Here is an 18,192-nt window from a genome sequence, read left to right as displayed (position 1 = left end):
ACAGACTATATGATACCTCTCCAACCACCAGAAATATAGTGAGCACATTCTCTGTGTAGAATACTTGGTCATACACTGTAGTTATAAAGGGGCTGATTAAATATAGTTTCTTTTTTTAGAGGCTCTTAAATCCTAGATAGAAAGAAGAGCCTTTGTACACCAACCATTGGACTGCATCTAATCATGATCCAACTTCACAACAGAAAAAAAAAATAGACTGTGAATATATAGAACATTATCATCATCTTGTTAGAAGGACAGGGTCTGACTATGACAAGTAGGGATTATTGAAAGCACTCTAAGACGTTTATAGTTTAGAAGCTTTCCATAGAAAAGCAAACACCATAAAGCTTTAATGAATTCAAATAAGGGTAAGAGTTTAGACATTTGAAAAATGATCACATATGATCTTTAATGCTACCTTAATTTCCAGCAAGATATATTGAAGTCTCTCTTTCATGCTTGACAGGATCCTTGGGTTTTAGGTTGGTCCTAATATCTGAGTATAAACAAGGATGACCCATGTCTAAACAGGACAATGACCTAATTTCAAAAACCTCCTTATGTTCCAACTGCAGCTCTCATGGTGAGCGGACAATATTCCGCTTAGCCTGCTATTTTCCAACACCGCCAAAGACTAGTCCTTGAAAATCCCTGAGTTACTGTTTGTTTTTCCCCTAAATTGGTAGCCACTCTCTTCCCAAAAGAAGAACTGTGGAAGAGGATCTTGATAAAAAGCAGGTAGATAAGCAACAGCCATCTTTCTTAATTAACCGACTGATCAGAAGAAAACAGTGTCTCTGAAGCTGTAACTACAGAAATCATCAGCCTGCGAGACAGAATCTTTCCGCTAAGTCTCCCATTCACTCCATTCTCACCACCCAGCCTGGGTGCGAGCCAAGCATGTGTGCCTCTAACAGCTGGGACTGCACAGGGGGCAGAAGGAGAAAGGACAGAGACAAAGAGTGAGGATGGGAAGCGAAGGAACAGGGGAGGGAAGGGGAAAGACAAACAAACAGCGAAACAGACAGAGCGAGCCACAGCGAGAGACAGACAGACAGAAAGATGCACAGAGAACAGGAGCAATAGCGGGAGAGTGAAAGAGTGAAGGACCGCGAAGGAAGAGGGGAGGGGGGGAGGTAAAAGCCAGATTTTTATTGGAAGCAATTGAAGTGGTTGCTATGAGACCCGCTCAGAGCACAGGACCAGCAGCCAGCCCCGCGCTGATGGTTCTTACCTCGTCCTAAACCTCTCTTTTGACCCACTTTTAGAGTTGCTTAATCTCTGAGCAAGCACCTGACACGGGCGATTTTTTCCTTCTTTATTCTCCTCCGGTCCCTCCGGTAAGATGGAGGTAGAAAACGAAGCCAGCTGCTCCCCCAGCAGCGCGACAGCCTCAGGCGGGTCCAGAGAGTACAAGGTGGTAATGCTGGGAGCAGGGGGAGTTGGTAAAAGCGGTAAGTTTTAACACCAAATGCTGGGGAAGGAGGAACCTCTGTAGAGGCAACTCTGCAGAGTAAAATAATAATAATAATAATAATAATAATAATAATAATAATAATAATAATGCAGTTGGGGCTAGCGAGCTGCAGCAGTGAGCCTCTAAGTATCTGGCAGGATGTTTAACTGTGTGAGGACTGTTCAGAGATGCTGATGAGTCAGGAGAATTGGGAGGCAGCCACTGATGATATATAGAACTTTAAGAGGATCATTTTTCCCTTTGATTTCCTGCTGGGTATTAAAAAAAATCTTAATATATGTGTCTTTAAAATATATATGTGAATTATTTATATATGTGACTATATATATTTATATATAATTTATATTATATATAAATTATACATATAAATTATATATATATATATATATATATAGATATATAATCTGAAATAATCATGGTATAAGAAAATTGGCTCCTGTTTTCCAAAAGATTCATATCAAGTGCTATGACTATTCAATGACACACACATACACATACATATACAAACACAGACACACATGCAGGATGATCAGTGCTGGTTATTGTGTTTATTTCTTTGATTAGGAGCTTCCTGTCCCCCTTGCCTTGTCTTTGACCTGACATAGCATGTGTGGGCTATCAATAGCAAGGGGAAAGGTAGTTTTTGATGTGAAAGCTGCCTAAGGAATGGTGTTCACTGTGGAACCCAGGCAGGGTGAGTAACACAAAGGTTGTGATGAAGTAAATTAAAAGACACAACTTCAAGGATGAAGAATGTAAGTGGCCATAGAGGTAGAGTGGTAAGTTATTTCTGATGAAAAAAGAACAGGCCAACTACAACAAATTGAAGAAATGTGTATGGAGTAGTGATTGAGGCTAATTAAATGTTGCTCATCTTGGGGCTATGGATATCAATAAAACATAAGTAGATAAACTTCTTAGATAAATATAAAATATTCCATGGGATGCCAAAAAGCAAAAGAAATGTGAGAGCATGGGCAAAACATTTTTTAATTCAATAGCATTAAGGCTTGATTCAAAAGTTAAGAGTTTAAGCCAACATTATTGGTATAGATACTCCAACCCACCCCCAAAAATGTTGATAAGTAATGGGTCATTGTGTTAAGAAAGTTGATCAGTAAATGAAGGAAAAGGAGTGTGTGACTTTAGTGGACAGCAAGTAAAGAGACTAGAAAAATAGCAAGAGACATAAAGTTGATACCCCTCCCCCAAAATAATTACTATAAGAAGAAAAGAAATAGGTAAATCTGGGTATGCCCAGTTGCTGCATGCATGTCAAAGCGAGAAAAAGTTAGTCATCTGTCCTAGAAAGAAAAGATAAAGTGAAAAACTTCACAAATACGTATAAATGAGAAATTTTTAAAAATGGCCTTTTTAAAAGAATGTAACGGGGAAAGCATTTAAATAGATAACAATTAGGCTTGGAAGAATGGAGGAAAGATAAAGAGAAAATAATTTATATAAAATAAAACTGTGCTTTGAAAAAACCTAGTCAGTCAGACACAATGAGGGAAAAAAGAAAAGAGAGAAAAACAAATCTAAGGAAAAGGGAGGAGATTAATACACAGAAATGCCACCAGTTCTTGTGAGGTCAGAGAGATGCTATAAGTGTCCCATAATCTGCCATGTATTACCTTCGTTAGCTGGCGTGGTATTTCCCCTTTTCATCCGAAGGTTGGCGGATGTGGGAACAGAGTAACTAGGTTTGAGTCCTTATTCCATAAAAATGAAACACGGAGAAAAGAGATAGTGGATGGAAGCATCCTTCAATAATGTGCTTATCTCAGAGATGGTATGCTATTTCCTATTTTGATTTCCTCCATGTATTATTTGTACTGACTGGCCATTGTCACCTCTCCAATAAATAGAATTTTTTTGACTTACTACAATGGTTAACAGAGTGACCTGGTTTGCTCTCTCCTCTATTTTGTACAAAAGAAGCCAGGTCTTAAGCAAATGTGTGAGCAAAACTTTTCCAGTTCACTTCAGAGATGGTCAAGAGTAAAAGAGGGTGGATAAGTCCAGTTGTACTAACTTTATACAAAGCCTATTTGCTGTGACTTCCAGAGAGGGTATAACTCATACTACAATTCCAGGCTTTGGAAATGCTATCCTCAGACTCAGTGCTTGGAATCAGAGGGATGGAATCATGTCTGACCCTTGGGCTCTGTCCCTGTGATTCAGCTGGTTTTTCCGGTGTATAAATGGTTAAGCACTGATTCTCTGAATGAACCTTCTTTTGATGGTTAAAATGTTTGCTTTAAAATAAACTACAATATTCTACTATTTTAAATTAAAAAGCTGCTTTTTGAGTTGATGAAGATCTGGATCAATGGGAAGAAGTACAATTTACTTTCCTTCACACGGTTTCAGTAGCTTATATGATCGGATTGTACAAGTTGGTTCCAGTGGGTTGTATGAAGGGATTTCAAGGGGAAATATGCTGTTTTGTAGAAACTAAAGAAAATGTACGAAGCTATCAACTGTTTCCAATTCTGTGTCTGTTCTGAGTTAGCCTAGAACCATGGCTCATGTGGCTCTTTGGCCCCTTGAGTGTGGCTCTTCCACAAAATACCACAGCCTGGGCGAGTCTATTTTGAAGTGGCGTTAGAAGAAGTTTAACTTTAAAAAATTTGGCTCTCAAAAGAAATTTCAATCATTGTACTGTAGATATTTGACTTTGTTGACTAATGAGATTGCCGACTATTGCCTAGAACATAAACAAGAAACTCAATTTGGTGGGACCTTAATTTTTAAACACAATCTAGGAAATTTTCTAAGCTTACTGAGAAATTAGGGTGTATTTTCTTTTCTATCCTAATTTTACTGAGACATACAATACTTTGGTGAATAGATAATTTTGGAAGGATTTGCAACTTTGGAGCAGAAATACCTCCCAAGATTTGAAATGTATTTACTATATGTGAGAAATTTCAATCCACAAAGTAATAAACAAGTTATTTAGTATGTTCTATGCAAGGAGCCTGCACTAGTTATTATAGAAGGGAAACAAGAATGATGTGAACATCTATAAAACATTCCTATGGGCTACCTGGTTTTCTTGCTTATACTCCACAAGGACACTTACATTAAGTGTCACCATTTTGAGGATAGAAAAAGTGAGGCCCAAGGAAACAACTTGTGCCTATCATGGAGGTAATAATTTTTAGATTTCGGTAATCTAACTCATTTACATTGTTTTTAACACCTGGGTCAGACAGAGCAAAGCGTTCCACCACTCACTGTTGAGAAGATAGGGCTGTTGGGCTGTGCTCTTTATTTCCTGAACATGAAGGAGAAACTCAATTTTATATTTAAAGAGAGCTAAACAATCTAAACTAACACTCTCAATTTATAAATATATACCTTTTTAATCTTTAAATTAATATAATTAAACATTATACATAGTGCTTATATACTATACTAGAGTCCTGGTGCATGAAATTTATGCAAGGAGGGGAGGTAGAGGTGATGTCCCTCAGCCCAGCCTGCACCCTCTCTAATATGGGACCCCTCTCACAATCCAGGACTGCTGGCTCCCAACTGTTCACCTGTCTGCCTGCCTTCCTGATTGCCCCTAGTCACTTCTGCCTGCCAGCCTGGTCACCCCTAACTTCCCTCTCCTTCATGGCTGATTACCTCCAACTGCCCTCCCTTGCAGGCCTGGTGCCTCCCAACTGCCCTCCCTTACTTTCCTGATCACCCATAACTGACCTCCCTTGCAGGCCTGGTCCCTCCTAACTGCCCTCTCACCACCTTGTGTCCACATGGGGGCAGGATCTTTGACTACATGGGGGCAGTTATCTTGATCTTATGTGTTAGAGTGATGGTCAATCTGCATATTACTCTTTTATTAGACAGGATAGAGGCCTGTGCATGGGTAGGGGCCAGCTGATTTGCCTTGAAGGGTGTCCCAGATCAGGGTGGGGGTTCCCTTGGGTCATGTGGCAGCCTGGGAGAGGAGCCTGTGGTGTTTTGCAGGCCAGCCATGTGCCCCCCCCCCCCCCCCTCCCTCGTGACCCAAGTGGAGGCTCTGGTATCTGGAATTTATTTACCTTCTACAATTGAAACTTTGTAGCCTGGAGTGGAGCCAAGCCTTCTGCTTGCTCTGTAGCTGCCACCATTTCTGTTGGATTCGTTTACCTTCTATATTTGAAATATTGTACCCTTGAGTGGAGGCTTAGGCTGGCTAAGGCAGGAGGAAAGCTTGGCTTCTTCCATTGCCAGAGAAACCTAAGCCTCCCTCCTGCTCTCCGTGGCTGTAGTCATCTTGGTTGGGGATAATTTGCATATCTGCTCTGATTGGCTGGTAGGCGTGGCTTGTGGTATAGTGGAGGTGTGGTGAATTTGCATATTGCTCTTCTATTAAATAAGATAAATACATATATATGTTGTATTTATATCTATATAATGGAACATTATACCCAATATTATCCAAGAATACTATAATTTCTGAGAAAATAGCATAAACAAGAAATAGCCTTGACCTATTTGAGGATGGAGAAACTCAGGTCATAAGAGTTAAAGATCTTGCCAGAGTCACATCTAGAACTCAACCCTCATGACCTCGTTGAAGGTTTGTTCAACCACATACCAATTTTTACACAGAATAAGCAGTAATTATCCACTGAATTTCATGTAATTTAGGCATATTCTTAGCCTTCTATCACTTTTTGTTCCACTGCCTACCATCCCTTTTCTTCCCTTAAAAAAAAAAAAAATTTAAATCTCACAACTGTAGTTTAAGTGTTTACTGGAACGTAAACAATCTTTATAGCTGTTTTTTGTATTTGTGGTTTAATTATAAAAGTTATTTTTTAGTAAGAGAGCATAATTAGTGTCTGCTTGCTTCCTCTGTATTCACATCTGGTTCTTCCAGTGCAGAGTCATATTACTCAGGATATCTACTAAGATATCAATAAATGCTAGTAAGATATTATTTTCTAAAATATACTTTACCTATTCTGTTTTATGATTATGTTTGAGAATAAAATATTTTAAAGAGGCAAGTGGGTTATCTATTCTCTATGTTCAGAGGGAGGTAGGGTAACTGAGGCACAGAAGTGTTATGAAATTTGTTCAAGAGTACACCGAAATAAATAACTAGGAAAATAACTCAAGTTTTCTAATTCTAAACTATTTTCCAACAAATTTCCTGAGAAAACTATCTAAATATCCAATGAGATCTACATGTTATATACTAGTCCCTAGGATACATCTTAGAAATACCTTGGTGAAATTTTGTGTAAAATTTTGTCAAGTGTTAAACTGGTATGAAATATACAAGTCATTGGGAAGGGAGAGGGTGTTATTTCTAACTATGATTTCAGACATGGCCTCTGCCCTTTGGGAGGGCACCATCTCAAGGGAAAAAAAAGTATAATGTTGACTATAAAATGACAAGCTTATGTCAGGCCTTTGACATAGAAGCTGTGGAAGCTCAGGGTAAAGAGTGGCTAAATCAGCATGGGGGAGTTACAAAGGAATCCTAGAAGAGATGATATTTAAATTGTGTATTAAAGGATGATTAGGTTCTTGAGAATGAGAAGGAAAATTATAGGGAGATCTGTGGCTGGAGAGGAAGATAATTTATTGGGAACAGAGAATGCAAAGGCAAAAAGGAATGTGGGGGCTATAATTTTTATACCTCCACACTTGGTAACTTAGTATCTTTAGGGACAATTGGAAAAATGTCTCTTTCAACTTAAAAATCTTAGAAATTTCTTTAAGATTTGCTTAAAACATACATTTTGAAACTGTGAAAAGTAAAAAAAAAACAAATAAGCTAAAACATAAAAAGTATTAGTGAACTCATAATTGATTAGAATGCAACCATTGTAAATTTTTGGTAAAGGGAAAGTCACTTGTAAAATAAGTAATTATACTCTGCCCCACTTCCTTTTGCAATTTGTCTCTTTTACATACTTGGAGTTTTATGTAGCAGGGATTTATAAAATGAAAACAATAACAATATTTTCTGAGGTAAACAGAAGGCAGCACAAACCAATTCCATCAACTGCAGTGAATTGGTATAAAAAGGTAGAAAATCGAAACTTTTATGGATGAATTAAATCAAGGCAAACAACCAAGTGCATCACTCAGGTCCCTGAGGCTCTGTGTTTTATCATATTAACAGAACTTTGGATCAGACAATGTGGCACAATTTGCACATCATGACAGTGTGTTATTTGAACCTTTTGAATTGCAAAAGCAAAATAAAATAAACAAGGGGGAAATCAATGATTTCAAGACTTGGGGGGGAGGGGCTTCTGCTCTCACTCTTAATTGTCAACACTCTAATTGCACTGAAGATCATCACTCATTGCAATGTGGTCAGCAGGAATTAGCCAAGGGGTTCCCATAAGGCTCAGTAGCAAAGTAAATTGATATCTACTCACTCAAGTAATGACTGAAAGTGGTGATCCAGTACAAGGAATCAACTGACAATGTTTCCAAGATCATATGCACTTTATATATATTTACAGTGACAAAAATATTTAGTACCTGTGGATAGTAAGGCACCAAATTCAAATTGATTCATTTCTATGCTCTTTCTCTGCTATAACCATAGAAATGAATAAATTTGTATTGGTGCCTTACTACCCACAGGCTGCTGGGTTCCTAATATTTACACATTCACTCTGGTGTCCCACTGGCTTATGGTTTATCACATTCACCTGGCCCCCATTACTCTTTACTTTGATCATGTGAGGTAGAACTAGTGTCTGCATTTTATAGATAAGAAAACTAAGGCCCGTGGGGAAAAAAAGAGACATAGATATTCAGTGATGAAACTGAGGTGTCTACACATATATGTCTAAGTTCAATGTTCACACTATTTTCATTTTCCCACACTGAGGGTTTTTATATTATTTCTTGAGAACTAGTAGAATGAACCGGAGTTGTAATTACTGATAAAACTTCATCGGTATATTTCAGACATCAGATAAAAATCATGCACACCAAAATATGTGGCAACATTTTATTTTCTACACAAGCAACCCTTATTAGGTGGGAAGGGGAAGCATGGAAATTCTTATCAAATTTTCAACATATTGGTACCACAGGTATGTTACATTCTGATCCATTCTGGAATCCCTGGGAGTCTCAACCACATAGAGATGAAATGACAATCCTTCAACTTGAGAGAGGGATCACATAACCCAGTAATGTTAAGCAAATATTAAAACTGGGATCATGCCAATGAATAAAGTAAATATCAGTTGAATTTTTGAAATCTATTAGGTCTTAATCTATTTCAGGGATAATGTCATCTATCACACACACACACACACACACACACACACACACACACACACACACACTGTATTTTCTGTTGTATAAGACGACCCCCTAATTTTACAGTTAAAACATAGGTTTAGGCCTATATTCGCTGTATAAGACTACCCCCTACTTCCGAGGCAACACCAGTTCTTTTTTTAATAGATCGCCTCTCTGACTCTGGCCAATCTGAGCAGGCTTTTTACTAGAACACAGTGTACATGTTCTGTACCCGAAGCTACACTGTGTTCTGTACCCGAAGCTACACTGTGTTCTGTACCCGAAGCTACACTGTGTTCTGTACCCGAAGCTACACTGTGTTCTAGTAAAAAGCCTTCTCAGATTGGCCAGAGTCAGAGAGGCTGTCTATTAAAAAAAGTACTGGTGTTGCCTCAGAAATAGAGGGTAGTCTTATACAGCGAATATAGGCCTAAACTTATGTTTTAACTGTAAAATTAGGGGGTCGTCTTATACGCCGGAAAATACGGTGTGTGTGTGTGTGTGTATATGTGTGTGTGTGTGTGTGTGTGTATAGTCTACCTATCTATCATCTGTCTGTATATACAGTCTATCTACATACATACATACATACACACAGGGACATACCCACACACAGGCACACACAATTGAACCTTGAAAATACCCACACACAGGCACACACAATTGAACCTTGAAAAGCATAAGTTTGAACCACACAGATTAATTAATTAATTAATTTATTATTATTATTTTTTTAATATATTGATTTTTTTTGCCCCCCTCCCTCCCTCCTATACATACCCTCCCTCCCCAGAGTTTTATGTCCATTGGTTGTACAGATTAATTTATATGTGGATTTTTTTCAATAAATATTTAAGTATAGTTTATCTTATTATTTTCTTGGTAATATATTTTTTTAATTTTTCAATTAGAATTGGCATTCAATATTTTAATAGAGTCAGGTGTAGAGCATAATGGTTAGATATTTATATTACTTACAAAATGATTCCCAGATAAGTATCATATCCCCTTGATCTTAATATCATTTCTTTTTCTGTAGCTTACTTTATTGTAAGAACACAGTATGTAATACATATAATATAAAATACATGTTAATCAACTGTTTATGTCATCAGTAAGTTTGCTGGACAATAACAGGCTGTTAGTTCTTAAGTTTTGGGGGAGTCAAATGTTATAAGCAGATTTTCACCTGAGTGGGGGAACACTGCCCTGATCCTTGTGTTGTTCAAAGGTTAGCTGTGTGTGTATGTGTGTGTATGTTTGTGTAGAGAAATACCTTCCCTCTCCTTTCATTTAGTAAGAATAGAGGATATGTGTGTGCTAAGATCTGTGAAAGACCCTAAACTATTTCCAAGATTTAAACAAAACCCCTATTCTGACCATAGGAGTAAAAAAGGATACATAACCAGAGAATCATAATGCAATGGATTAGGTACAAAGAAAGAAATTTATACATTTTTGTTTGTTTTTAAAGCAATGCAAACCGAGGTCAGAAAGTTTGAGTAACCTAACACCAGTTGCTCATCTGCTTAGCTGTAGGCTTGGAATCAGAAGCCTCTTGACTTACTTGCTCATGGTTCCATTAGACTATGCTGCCTCCCATAAACCAGCATGCAATCTGCTTCTTCCATATGGAGTATAGGTTGCTGCTGGTGACTGCTTTTGAGTGTATGTGTTTATGCAGTGTGGTAGAGTTGTGATGGACGGCAGACCTATGCATTGCTAACAAGCATGCAGGAAACACTTATTCCTGAATATGGGTTTTCTGTTTGTTTGTTTGTTTGTTTGTTTGTTTTGTTTTGTGTATTTTTATTTTTTTTTGCAAAGCCCATCAATTATCTCAACTCAGTCACTCAGGCTTTGCTCATAAATGTCAGGTCTCTGATGACCATCACAAACTGGTGCCATCTGCTCTTCTCATTTATCAGCAGGCACCAGCTAAGTGTCATTACCAGCAACAGTGCCAGCTCATCCCTTCTGCCCTTTCTGCCTGCCACAACCCTGTCCCAGCTAACAACATAGCATCGGAATATGATCTGTTCTAGTCTCCACACTCATGGGTATCAGCATCCTGCCATTGCCAAGTATATGGGAGGTGTTCCAGGTTCTCCCTGGAGTATGTGGCGGCTGGAACTATGTTGGAGGACACTGGGGGATGCTAAGGAGGGAGGCCTCTGCCTCTCCGGAGATGCTGTTTTGAGAGGGGAATAAGAGTCCACACAAGGTTTGGAATCCCAGGAAACAAAATCTTTAATTGAACTGGGATGAGATTGTATAGAAAATATGTGGCCTCACAATGGAACACCAGACAAGGACTTTTAACCAGTTTGGTATGTTTGGTGAGTGGAGATGGCCTTCATGCAGGAACTTGCTGGTTCAGGAAAGGCATTGGTTGGGTGGCTACTTCTTAAATGGATGAGAAAACCTTGGTTTCTCATTCCTCTAAATAGTTCCTCTAAATATGCTTTAAAACGAGAAGACAACATGTCAGTGTACTATTTTGCTCAAATCTGTGTACACTCATGAGGGGGAATGATTATTTTGTCTAAATTATGTCTTTCAATTTCTTCTCCCAATGAAGAGCAAATAGGAGCTCACCTTTCTTAGTCATACGTATGCCTGATTCTGTTCTAAGTGCTTTATGTACATTATTTTATTGAATCCTCCCAAATAGTGCAGTGTAGGCATGGCAATTACCCCATTGTACAGATGAGCAAAGTGAGGCTTGAAGAGGATAGAGTTATTTGCTCAGGAACCCAGAACTTGTTATGTCTATGCATGTCTTAGCCACCACCAAGTCCCAGGCTCTTAACCACTGTCCACTATGCCAATCACCATCCATGTTCTTGATCTATCCTTGATTTGCAGGATGTGGGCTCAGCATACAAATTATGACAGAACAATGCAAATTGGAAGTTTGAGCATCATAGGAAATCCAGATTGGTGTTTTTTTCATCTATAAAATAGGAATAAAAACAATAACTACTGCAATGATGCATACTCATAGACTATTTTTTAACAAAACCTGGCAAATGGTCAATGCTGAATAATGCTTGTCACATGACTGGATAACTTTGTTTTTAATTATTGTTTTTAATAGCATGTCACCTTAAGCACTTGGATTCCCTATTCCTTATTATAAAAATGATATGAATTAAAATGACCTAAGAAAGATATGATATATAAGAAAATAGTATATAAATATGTGAATTATAGTGCTCAAAATATTACATCTTCATTAGTTCTATTACCTGCCTGCTGCCAATCTCCCTCCTTACCTCCCTTTCTCCTTCCTTCCCTGTTTTCTTCCCTCCCTCCCTTCTTCTATACCACCATATAAGGCAGTTTACCTCCTAGGGTTGGGGGGGTAGTGGGGATAGCAGAAGATCTTTCAAATTTATTCAAGGAAAATGTGATTTGGATGAAGTATTATCAGTGTGTCATTATCTATCCACCTTCTCTATGCCCACTCTTGCTCTGTATAGCTTTATGTTGATTAGTTTTAGGTCTAGGCTCTTGAGTAGTAATTTCAATGACAATAATAATGGTGGCTTGCTAGATGCTCTAGTAAATAAGTCTTTTTTCATGCTAATAGACCCATCTCTCTCTCTCTCTCTCTCTCTCTCTCTCTCTCTCTCTCTCTCTCTCTCTCTCTCTCTCTCACACACACACACACACACACACACACACTTCTTTCTGCTAGAGAAAGGATTTGTGGACAATTGCTTGGCCTTGTAACAAAAGCTACAAAGAGTCTGCTTAGAGGAGCTAAATTGTATAACAAGCAAGCCTGTGCTTAAATCTGGACTGAAATGAATTTCTCTAATACATGTGTTTTGTAATAAATTCTGAATAATTAGGTATTTCCTTTGTTCTCCACCATAGCAATGCTGCTACATTTAAATGGAAAGAGTCATAAGGAAAAGCTAATTATAAGGAACACACATAGAGCTTGTTAAAATTAAAGAAATCAGACTATTTAAAACAACAAGAGGCATATCTATTACTTGAAATTGTAAATACTAAATGGTCTCTTCCTATCTTTAACCCCCCAAATCTCATTGTTTTCTGGTCTCCACACCACCACCCTCAGGCCAACTGTCTTTTTAAAAAAAATATATATTTTATTGACTTTTTTTACAGAGGAAGAGAGAGGGATAGAGAGTTAGAAACATTGATGAGAGGGAATCATCAATCAGCTGCCTCCTGCACACCCCCTACTGGGGATGTGCCGCAACCAAGGTACATGCCCCTGACGGGAATCGAACCTGGGACCTACAGTCCTCAGGCGACGCTCTATCCACTGAGCCAAACTGGTTTTGGCAGGCCACTTATCTTGAGGTTCCATTTTGCTCTTTCATGGACAATGAATTTGAAGATGAATAAGCCCACTCTGTGTTTAGGCTGCTCAATAACACAAAGAAGCCAAAGTAAGATTGTGGACCAAAGCATGTTAGATAGGCAAGAAAAAGGAAGATGCAAATGCCTCGTTAAAAGAAGTGATCATATACCAGGTAGACACTGTAGAATCAGAAGCAATGCAAATTTCTTGAAAACCAAAGGGCTGGCAGCCAAATACATATAAGACACTAAGAATAACTCTTGTTTTATTTTCCAAACTATTTTCTATATTGCACCTGGGTGGGGGTGGAGAGAAATAGTTTATGAAATGTTTTGGGGAAACCTAGTGAACAAACAAGCCTTGAAGACTTTGTTTCCTCTTGTGTTTATGACTTTAAAATGATTATTAATACCTAATAGAAAAATCATTTCCTGGTTATCACTGTATTAGGTTGTGATTGTACCTCTGAATTTTGAAGCAACCACAAGTTTAATATATTTATCATGGGAGGGTGAAAACCATACTGGGTCATGATTTTATTTTGACAACCTCTATTCTAAAACTAAGAGATGACCTGTAGATTACAGTGCTAAGTGAAATAAGCCAGTCAGAGAAAAACAAATACCACATGATCTCAGTTATATGTAGAATCTGATGAACAAAATGGAAGCAGAGGCATGGGTACATAGAACAGACTGGGAGCTGTCAAAGGGGAGAGAGGTTGGGGGATGGATAGAAGAAGGTGAAGGGATTAAGCAAACACACACACAAACATACACATACACATGTATGACTGGAGTTTAGGAAAGAAGTCTGAACAGAAGATACAATGTTTTAAAATTCCATAAATCTATTCTTTTGTGGAATTTAGCATACTTTAAGAATATATATTTAGCACAGCAGGAAACTTGATAATTCTGTAGTTTATCACAAAGTAACAACTCTTGCTACAAGTATATATATATATATATATATATATATATATATATATATATATATATAGAGAGAGAGAGAGAGAGAGAGAGAGAGAGAGAGAGAGAGAGAATAGTATGGTGATAGCCAGAGGGAAGTAGAGGTGGGCAAAGGGGAATAAATTGGATAGCCAGAGGGAAGTAGAGGTGGGCAAAGGGGAATAAATTGGGATGGAATGAGATTTTGGGTAATGAGTTAGCAATGATGTTTTTTTGACTTGAAACCTCTATGATTTTTGAACCAACAAGTTCAATAAAAAAATAACATAAAATGAAAGAAAAAAATAAAACTCAGAGATTAGCAGATAATCCCAGGGCCAGATTATAATCAAAGCATCACACCTACTCCCTGACTTCAGGAAGCTCTAAAGTCAAGAAGGCAAGATCCATAGCAGTAAATTGTTACCCAAAAACAAAGCAAAACAAAAAACAAAACAAAACAAAACGAAACTAAAAAACCCCAAAACGTTCTTTGCTAGTGTTAAGAACTTTTACCTTTTACTTTCTAGTTTTTCCTCTTTTGCCCAACTACTCACTATATATATATATATTTGCTTTTTATAATGAAAAAACTCCAATAATCTAATATCACCTTCCACCATTTCTTTAGATCTGCTCCACAAAGCCTTTAATATTTTTTGCCCTTTAAAATGTATCTCTCAGCTACTTTATTACAGAGAAGCAAACAGAAAACATTTTTACTTAGAATGCTCTGCTGTGAGAGACTCACAAGTTACTGCCTCTCTGAACGTATTTGCCTTTTCCTGTAATTCTAAGATAGCCCAGCATGTCTGAAGATAGATAGACATGCATTAAAATTTAATTCTGCCACTTGGAAGGCAAGAAAGTGACTTTGCTGGCCTGTCCTCTTCTTTCTGATCTCTTGATATGGGAGGACCCAGGGCTCGTTTCTTTGATCTCAACTCATCTTTAATTTCGTAGGTTATTTCATCAAGCACCATGGCTGGATTTACATATCTTTAGATTAAATTAATAAATTAATACATTTAATTTAATATCCATATTGAAAACTTAAGCAGATATCACTAAAATGGTCAAAATGTGAGAGACTAATGTGGAGTAGAATGTGATGGGAGTATAAATTGGCACAACCAACAATATATATGGAAAATGATTTGGCACTATGTAGTAAACTGAAGAAATGCATCAGTTAATTATATAATCTAGTAATTACTAGCTAAACATTCCAAACAAAATCCACATATGTGTGGAACAAGTGGCATGGCCAGAATATGTGTAACAGCATTATTTCTAATGTCTTCAAATTAAAAGTTAATATTCATCAGTATAAGATTAAATGAATCAAGTGTTAGAATATTAAATATTTATATAAACATATAAATTATATATTTTAATATTTTATATAAATGTTAGAAATAACCATAATAGCTGCCTGTTGAGGGAGGGAGGAGGCAGTGTTTGAGAGGGCTTGAGGATCCACAGTTCAGGACATTTCCTTGTTTCAGTATGGGTGCTGGCAACAAGAGTTATTACTTTGTGATAAACTATAGAATTATGAAGCTTTCTGCTGTGCATCTTCTTAAAGTATGCTAAATTTCACAAAACAAAAGATTTATAGAATTTTTAAAAATTGTATCCTGCCGGAACTTTCCTAAACTCCAGTCATAAATTCAACTCTCTACTTAACATCTTCTCAAATTTGTTTCTCCTCTTATCAGTTGATGGCAACTCTGACCTTCTAGTTGCTCAGGCCCAAAACCATGGCCTGATGATTTTCTCCACCCCTTCTCTCATATTTTTACATTCAGTTCATAAGTCAATCCTTTGGTTTTATCTTTTATACATAACCAGAGTTCCCTTTCATCAGATTTTGACTGTTACCACTCTGGTTCAAGTTACCATTCTCTTTTACTTGATTCTGCTGTATTACCCTAACTCAGTGGTCGGCAACTGCAGCTCTCGAACCACATGTGGCTCTTCGGCCCCTTGAATATGGCTCTTCCACAAAATACCACGGCTTGGGCAAGTCATTTTGAAGAAGTGGTGTTAGAAGAAGTTTAAGTTTAAAAAATTTGACTCTCAAAAGAAATTTTAATTGTTGAACTGTTGATATTTGGCTCTGTTGACTAATGAGTTTGCTGACCACTGCGCAACTGTTCACTGTAACTCTACCACATTCTCTACAATTTATTATCAATGCATCAGCCAGAGTGGTCCTTTTAAGCTAAAATTCAGATATTGTCACTCCTGTGCTTAAAGACCCTACCACAGGCCCTGTTTCACTCATAGTATTCCTAATGCCCTCACTTGTTGGATCCCATCATAATTTTTCTTGCTCTCTCTGCTACAACACCAGTTTCCTTGTTATTCTTCAAATATGCCACACAGACACACTCTCCTTTTAGGGACTTTGTTCTAAGCTTTTCCCTCTTCCTGGAATACTTTTCTTCAGATGCATGGCTTATTCTATGTCTCCCAAGCATTGCACTATTATTATCTCAATGGATCTATTCTAACCAGTCTATTTTATTGAAACCCTCACCTTCTTACAATACCCCTATGTCCTTTTCTCTCTTCTTTATTTCTCCTTCATACAGCACTTATTATCTTCTCATTTAATAATGTATAGGTTCTTGGTTATTATTGGCTTTCCAGAAATAAAATATCTAGTTTCTAGTGCCTACATGACATAAATAGTTACCTGATCTTATGACATACAATTTCTTCATCTCTAAGATATGGAAAATAATGCCACCTCTGTGGAGATTGGGGAGTTAAAATTAAGAGTGGTAGCAATGGATTAGCTGTGATTAGGTTTTCGCATAAATTGAATTGTGGTTATTATATGTAAAGTTCTTGGCACTAAAAAACCCACAAGTTTATTCTTTTAATCTTACGTAGCAAAGGAGTGTGTACACAACTCTTCATGTTATAGAGAGATAAAACATAGACACATTTTATGATCTCTCTAGATATTTATACTCCAGTTGCATTCAAAGGTTTTCAGAGATAACTGTTCAAGTGGAATTGTATCTCTGATATGAAGATTACATGTAACCATCCAAATAAATCAGTATCATGCTTACAGTAGGTGTTTGATGTTTGAAATTCTTTTTCTTATATCTATTAATAAAAAGGCTGATACTTGAGATGAATAAGAAAGGAAAACACTAATAGGTTTAAGATAAATATTCAACCTTTTGAATATTTACACATTTTAATGGAAAGAGAGTAGATGAAAGCTTATTTATAGATCACAGAAATCTTAGAAATCTCTATCTAGACTGTTTTAAACTAAGCCATTCATTTATTTTGTATGCAGCTTAAATGTATCCAGTTGCTCTGCAGCCATTGTTCTGGGTACTTGAAAAGGCATTGAATTAGCTCCCACTTCTCCCTCCAAAAACTCTGGCATAATAGTAAAGAGAGATGAATGATTGGAAGATTTATTACAACTACTGAAGCTTTAAAACTGATCTTGTTTGTGTTCACCTTCCTGCTTATCTTTTCCACATGCATTGGCCTTATGTGATTTACCTAGAGCCAAAATAGAAAACCATACAACTGCATCCCCTCTTCCATTCAGTCCTCTCCTGTCACAGTCATGAGCCAATAGCCTGAAGGTTCCTCCATGCACAGCCCAGATGTCACCTTTCTGTTTCTCTGTTTCATCCCAAATATCCCCATGTCTGTTGACTCGCCTAAGGCTGGATTTGTTTCCCAGAGTGTGTCCCTAAGAGTGCAGATTGAAGATCCTACCATCAGCATTCAAATCCTGATTCATACGCTTACTAGTGGTGTGATCTTGAGCACATTACTCACATCTGAGAATCTTAGTTTTCTTTTTCAGATGCATGGGGATGATTTATAATAGTCTAGCAATGAATTAATGAATAGCTTTTCAATATGTTCATGAGACCAAAGTGCTTAAAACAGTACCTGGCACTTTGATGTAAGTGCTAACTACTGTTGTCATTAACATTGCCACTATTATTATTGTTTTTCCCAAAACATTATTCAGTCCTATTTCAGCTGAAGACTATGCTTTCTACATTGTGTCCGGTGCTGATATAATTTTCCTTTCTCTTTATTATCAGAAAAGCATTTCTTATATATTTCCTTACCTGTTATTTGGA

The 18,192-nt window shown here is 37.3% G+C and overlaps 1 protein-coding gene across 1 annotated transcript in view; it reads left to right on the top strand.

Moving 5' to 3' along the window:
* The first annotated feature begins 1,137 nt into the window (after positions 1-1,137).
* RIT2 (Ras like without CAAX 2) overlaps positions 1,138-18,192 on the top strand; it is a 225,943-nt gene continuing 208,888 nt past the window's right edge. Inside the window, exon 1 of the mRNA XM_036419267.2 lies at positions 1,138-1,457. Within this exon, the coding sequence (XP_036275160.1) occupies positions 1,349-1,457 (109 nt within the window). The 5' untranslated portion in view covers positions 1,138-1,348. The remainder of the gene's footprint in view (positions 1,458-18,192) is intronic.

Source organism: Pipistrellus kuhlii, unplaced genomic scaffold (genome assembly GCF_014108245.1).
Source record: "Pipistrellus kuhlii isolate mPipKuh1 unplaced genomic scaffold, mPipKuh1.p scaffold_m20_p_6, whole genome shotgun sequence".
Classification (NCBI taxonomy): Eukaryota; Metazoa; Chordata; class Mammalia; order Chiroptera; family Vespertilionidae; genus Pipistrellus; species Pipistrellus kuhlii.
Note: the sequence above shows the minus strand (reverse complement) of the source record. Positions and strands in the feature narration are given on the sequence as shown.